This window comes from Anoplophora glabripennis, unplaced genomic scaffold, assembly GCF_000390285.2.
Source record: "Anoplophora glabripennis isolate ALB-LARVAE unplaced genomic scaffold, Agla_2.0 scaffold29, whole genome shotgun sequence".
Classification (NCBI taxonomy): Eukaryota; Metazoa; Arthropoda; class Insecta; order Coleoptera; family Cerambycidae; genus Anoplophora; species Anoplophora glabripennis.
The window spans coordinates 675,599-682,547 of NW_019416257.1; the positions used below are offsets into that span (position 1 = coordinate 675,599).

At 32.7% G+C, this 6,949-nt stretch overlaps 1 protein-coding gene across 2 annotated transcripts in view; it reads right to left on the reverse strand.

Annotated features, from left to right (window-relative positions):
• The window catches only part of LOC108908499 (protein peste-like), a 26,077-nt gene that overhangs the window by 2,594 nt on the left and 16,534 nt on the right, over positions 1-6,949 (reverse strand). For both annotated transcript variants that reach the window (XM_018712566.1, XM_018712558.1), the window contains exons 3-6: positions 3,643-3,855; positions 1,832-2,132; positions 998-1,200; positions 690-763 (exon numbers count right to left, since the gene is read on the reverse strand). In XM_018712566.1, coding sequence (XP_018568082.1) covers positions 690-763; positions 998-1,200; positions 1,832-2,132; positions 3,643-3,855 — 791 coding nt within the window. The remainder of the gene's footprint in view (positions 1-689; positions 764-997; positions 1,201-1,831; positions 2,133-3,642; positions 3,856-6,949) is intronic.

Genomic DNA, 6,949 nt, shown 5'->3' on the forward strand with positions numbered 1-6,949 from the left:
TACTTTTTTTATTTTAAAACTGTATTTTTTTGCCAGCTATCCATTGCATCTATTTTCGGTGAAATAGCATAAATAGCAACAATGGTATTCAAATTGTTTATAAGCGAAAAACGCACGGTTTCTTAATGCACAATTTGAGAATGTTAATGTCAAAAAAACCGTGATATTTTTTAATAGGTCGCTTAATTGCGTCTTTAAGATTACAATGACGCTTTCAGAATCATGTTTGATTGAAAATTAACGTTTGTACAGAGGCTTAAAGTTCATAACTTTTGGAGCCTCCGCTATAAACAAATAGAATTGTGCGAAAACTATTGCACCTACAGCGCCCACTTTTGGCACACTTTTATAGTATGACAAAACCCTCAAATTGTCATAGGTTTTATAAAATTTTAACAACAAATCCGATAGTTATTGATGCTTTTCCCTGCAAAGTGAAAAAACTGTTTTCCTCACTTATTTGCTTAATTAAATAGAAAAGTTAGCTAATAAAAGTTTTTGACTCACGAGATGAGAGATATCTATTATGTTCCTTTAGACAATTTTACAATAATCTCGCGGATAGGACTTTTTTCGAGTTTCTCTTTTATTTTCGCTAATTTTCACAAATAAGAGAATACTGGGAATTCCCAAAAGCTTTTTACGTTTCCTTGACGTATATTTCAGTGATACATGACTGAAGTACTCACCTGTATCCTTTTACTGATTGAAGTCGCAAATTCAACTGCAACCTGGCAGCAACTTGTAGAGGGATACCAGTTTTCTGAAAGACATCAAAACTTCTAAGCAATTATGATAATACAAACATGTCGCCCTTTTTACGATCAATAAAAGATTTTGACATTTCTTGCATTTCAACACAGTCGTATTATTCATTGAAGTAGAATATAAATTTGTATATGTACCCTTCATTTGGTTCAAGTTTTGTAGAAATATTTTACAGAGAAATTTTTTCACAAAAGGACAGATCTTAAAAATTACTTATGTAGTTACTTACCGGTTCAAAAATCATGAAGAAATCATTTTTTTCCTTCTCTGGGGTTAAACCCTCAACGTTTTGCAGGTAATAGGGATCAGCTTTGTAGAAATTTGGAAGTGAAACAAAAGCAGGAGATCCGTAACGGCAGGCGGAAATATTTAGTAAGCCATATGGCATACAGTCGCCATCACAAAAGCAACGGTTTTCTGGTACCTTGGTGCCTGGAATTACAGAAAAATTCAACTTATCTTTTTCGCTTTTCTCTTCGGTTGTCAGTCAACATTAAATTCCGTAACTTCTCCTGATTTGATCAATCCTTTATTGGTTAACACTAACTGAATTCATTTAGATCTCGAAAGTATTATTTAAAATATACTTAATGAACTTATGTTAATGAACTTATGTCAAAAATTTAAAGGGTTGAAAAAGGAGCAAAAACACTGTGTTAATTGACGTCACAAACTTGTATTGGAAGGTTAAGGTCATAGAGAAAAAAGATAATTAAAAACGTGTTTAAAACTGTTTTGGAACTGCTGAAATACATGTATTTTATCGCGGCGAGTACTTACAAAAAATTCTGTAACACTTTTTATGAGTTTGCAGGTTTCTTACGAAGGCGGACTGTATTCGAAAAGTTAGTTTGTAATACATTGTTGTAGTGATTGCTGTGCTATTTTTCGAGAGTACACTTAATTTCCGCATTTCCAAGTTTTCTTTTGAAAATTGCGCATTTGTAGTGGATACATCGAACATTTTCTATGAAAATCAGCAGTTCTCAAAAGGTGGCTCCTTGCAATGTTGAGGTAAGTCAGATTTTAAAACTACAAAATAAAAAAAATATTTACCACGTACCATTATCCAAAAATTTATCAAAAGCGGCATATTTATAGCCAACAATCCCGTGTATCACAACTTCCCTCTCGAACTCCAATTCGACATATCTACACATGTCAGGCGAAAAGAACTTGATGATGCTGTCTTTCTTCAGATCAGTTGGGAAAAAGTCCCCTCCCGAGGTGTTTTCTAAAGCCCCACACGATCCTGGATTGTATGTCGTGTGATTGCTGTATCTCCAGTTGTACAGTTGGCCTGTTCGCCCAGACACTCCGGTGTCTATGTTGAAGGAGCCTTCAGAGTCTTCCGACCCATTTCTCTGGAATAAATAACAAATACAGGGTGTTAATTAAGTACATCGATAAACATTATGGGGCGATTCTTTGAATGATTTTCAAAAGGTTATACCAACATAGGTCCACAAATTAATAGTTTGCCATGTACAGGGTGTATCACTTAACTTTCCCACCTCACTTATCTCGGTTAGTTTTGCAGATAAAAAAATTTTGTTGAAATAAAATTTGTAGCGTTTTTTATGAAGTTTGTAGCAACAAAAAACAATTAAAATTCAAATGCCGATGTGACAGATACAACTTATTATTATTTTTAATGGAACACCCTGTACATTTTTGGATGTACAATTTTATTCTGAACAAAGGTATGTAACATATGTGGTACTTATTTTTGACAGTTTTATTGTAAAATATCTGGAAACGAAAACAGAAAAACAAACTATAGTTCGAACAAATAACAAAGTTATAGAAAGAGTAATGGATATTAACAGAACAAGAAAAAAATAAATAATTTTAATAATTGTTCTATGTGAGCTGGATGCATAATTTCTTATTGATGCATGCGATCACATTTTCTAATACCTCGGGATTATTATTGATATTCGCAATTTCGGTAGTTATTTTTTCAATTAAATGATTTACATCTTCTACTCTATTAGTACATACTTTATTTTTTAAATAACCCCACGAGAAAAATCAAGTGGATTAAGATCTGAACTACGGGCAGGCCACAACGTGGTGCCTCGCCTACCGATCCACTCCGTGAAATTGTCATTTAAAAAGTTGGTAGCTGGTCCAGTATTATGACATGGAGCTCCGTCTTGTAGCTAAATTATTACCCTCGGCTGGTTTAATGGGATTTCTCACAAAAAGTCAACTATTTCGATTTGTAGAAACTCTTAAGTATCTGCTGAATCTTAGACTTCCATGAAAAATAATAAAAAATATCCGTGTGTTGATCCCACACCAGACATTTACCGTCCTTCTTCCCAAAAATTGAATTTCGTTCACAAAATGGGGATTTTCATGAGACCATATATGGCTGTTTTTTCTATTAAATATGCCGGCTGCTGTAAATGTTGTCTCATCCGTCCAAAAAATATTTTTGAAAATATGTGAAATTTCATGAAGACCACTACAAATTTTATTTCAACAAAATTTTTATATCTGCAAAACTAACCGAATAAGTGGGGTGGGAAAGTTAAGTGGAACACCCTGAACAGAGTATAAAAATTGCGCTTATTGGTTTTTCGGAGAAGATAATTACATGGTGAAATAGTAATATTTAGAAAAAAAAAAACAAATATGTTAGTCAATTTCTGTGTTAATTTTTACCAAGGAACACCCTGTAGAAGTTTGACAGTCCAATTGAGGAACACCTTCTCGATATAAAAATATATACAAGTACATAATTTGCTACTTTAACTATGCTATAGTGGTGAACATAAACGAGTTTTTTATTTGCTCATTTTTGGATTCGGGAAGCCAGTTTAAAATTATTATGTATTGAAAAACTTCTGACCAACCTGTACTTACACCATAAAACCACCCAAACTTCTCCATCTTCGGGAGTGAAGCGTGAAAGGAACTGATCGTGGAGGCTGTCTTCAAAAGCGGATCATCATAACCTTCATAAAGTACTTGGCCAACTGTATGGCTGATCGACACCGAATCTATCATGCTTAGCAGAACGCCAGACAAACTTTTCTTCACAAAATAATTCCAGCTTCTGGTAGTGTATACAGCCGACTGAAAAATTGACATTATTAGTCTTATTTATTTAACTGAAATAACCTACATATTTTGAACATGTAATATGGAAATCATACTGTGTAAAATTGTAATTAGTTTGTATACAGGCTGTTATAAATTCGCTTCTCACTACAGGGATCTCGGAAACGGTAAGAGATACAAACTAGCTTAAATGTAGGAAAAAGTTGCGTAATCAGGGGGACCAACATTATGTCCTCTAACATGATTGGCTTTCGAAATATTTGAAAAAAACGAAACTTTGGAAATCCGTATTTGTTTAATTTCAGCCTTGTTTCAGGTGATATTGAAAAAAGAAGATCACTTTCGCATGGCAACTTTTTGTCCTCTATCGAATAGCATAATCAATTTTCTCCTTTTTTGAAGGAAATTTTATCTACTTTTTTTATGATGCAATGCCTGTACCTATCTTTACTCAAATAAAACTAGAGGCAAAAAAAGCAAAAAGAAAATCAAATTTTTTGCTTTTTTTCGAATAGTTTATTAACGATTTTCTGCATAAAATTTTCGCCCCTATCTCCAATTTCCACCCTCTGAAATGCATTCCGCAGTTTTTTCATTTAAAGTGACCCTTTGAACGATTTATGCAATAAAATTGTTTGAACGTTATAGTTCCTCTTAACCCTGGTTTTTTGGATATAATCAATAACCCTATATGGTGATTTTTTAAAACCTAGAATTATATGAGACAAGCAACACCTGTGTATCATTTGTCTTTGTTCAGTTCTCACTCAACCCGTTTCCTTAACTTCCCGTGAAATATGCTGATGACTACCAACTTTGCATATTAATATCACGCAAAAATTTTGTGTTTCATGAATACATATCTGATTGTATTTTGTTAAAAAGGGGTAATAAATTGTATCACAATAGTTTAAATGCGATGATAATACGAGATCTGTTCAGAAAGTAATCGAACTTTTTGGACTGCGCGCCAATGGAGATATTGAGTATTGAGTGATAGCGGTTGGCAGCAAGGCAATTCCATTTGTTCTAAAAAAATTATGTGTGGAAATTTAGCTTGTAACATCTTGATAACCATAGTAACCGAAAATGAGCAGAAAATAATGATTCATTTTCAAACTATTTGCAAATAGTATCAGGACTTGTTCACATTTGATTAACTCACACTACCTTCTGTAACCGAAACAAAGATTTCTTTAATTTTATAAAAATGCGAGGCAAAAAGGCAGGATAAAGACAAATTGCAATAATAATAACCGATGAACAAATATGCTTATTTCTTTTATTTTCGGTTGCATCTGCAACTAGGTCTAGAATTTTTCAATGTCTGTTGGTTACAACTGATCATTAGATTACCTAATATTTTTAGAAATAAATCTAGTAAAAAACTTACCNTAAAGGAATTTTTGTAGGAACAAGGGTGCCAGACCTGAACTGATCCCCTCGTCCCTTCATAATGTATAAAGAAATTATTCAACTTGTAAAACCCTCAAAAGCGTACTTCATTGGTTCCCTTGACAGGTAATGATTTATTACTTTGCATCGAATATGATCCTATTATAGTTTAAATGTGATGATAATCCGAGATCTGTTCAGAAAGTAATCAAACTTTTTGAACTGCGCGCTAATGGAGATATTGAGTATTGAGTGATAGCGGTCGGCAGCAAGGCAAATCCATTTGTTCTAAAAAAATTTTGTTTAGAAATTTAGCTTGTAACATCTTGATAACTACATTAACCATAAATTAGCAAAAAATTGTGGCACTATTTGCAAAAAAATATCAGGAAAGAATGGACTTGTTGAGATTTGCCATCAATAATATAAGGCCTTTTCACTTTTGATTAACCCACACTACCTTCTGTAACCGAAACAAAGCTTTCTTCACTTTGCATTTTATAAAAATGCAAGGCAAAAAGGCAGGATAAGGACAAATTGCAATAATAATAACCGATGAATGCATCGAAATAGGCTTATTTCTTTTATTTTCTGTTGCATCTGCAACTAGTTCTAGATTTTTCCAATGTCTGTTGGTTACAACTGATCATTAGATTACCTAATATTTTTAGAAAGAAATCTAGTAAAAAACTTGCCAAATAACGTTATTTCGGATTTTGGATACACAGTTTAAATTATTAGTAATTAGTTTGTTTGTAACATAGTAGGTAATACAGCTGGGTACCATCAGCAAAAAAGTGCGAATTGCAGTAAGATATGACATTTTAAAATTGAATCTAAATCTTAAAGAATAAAAGACCTAAAATAGATCCTTGTGGATACAGCATGATCTATTTCATAAGACAATTTTCAGTTAAGGAAACTGATTCTTATTACAAGAAGTAGGTGATGATTCATTGATAAATATATATAATATACAGGGTGTTTCCTAATAACGTGCTAATATTTAAGGAGATTATTCTTGGGTCCATTTTAAGAAAAAAACTTCATATGAATATATGTCCTAAAAGTCTTAACTTTTGAACTACAGGGTGCTAAAGTTTTATGAAAAAACATTTTTTATGATAACTTTGGTATTACCCTAGATATTTTTTCAAATTTGGTACACGCCTTCTATTCATCGAGATGCATTTTCTGATGTACAAACAATTTTATTATTTTTGCCAGTGGCGTCTGTACAGGTTTTGTATTGAATATTTTTTAAGAAAAATATGTTACGCCACTGCTTTTTCTTAAAGTAAAAATCATTTTTGAAATCCTCATTCCTTTTTGAGCAATTTTTTTTTCGTTTGACGTACGGTCTTCGCATAAAAAAATAAAATTCATTCGTTTGTACGCTGTTATGAAATTAGGTAGATACTAATAAGATTTAAAAATGATCTAGTAGGTAAAAAGCAGATTTTGTTTTGCAAACATAAACTGTTTTGACAGTTGTCTACCCAGTCTAGTTGTCACGTATTTAAGTCATTAACATTAACAATATTATTTAAAAAACATGGTCCAATATACGAATTCTGAGTTTGCAGACATGCATTACATGTATGGGCTTGCTGATGGTAACGCACTGGAAGCCAGGCGGTTGTATGAAGACCGCTTTCCAAATAGAAATATTCCGGATGCGCGAACATTTTCAAACATTCATAGAAGATTGTGC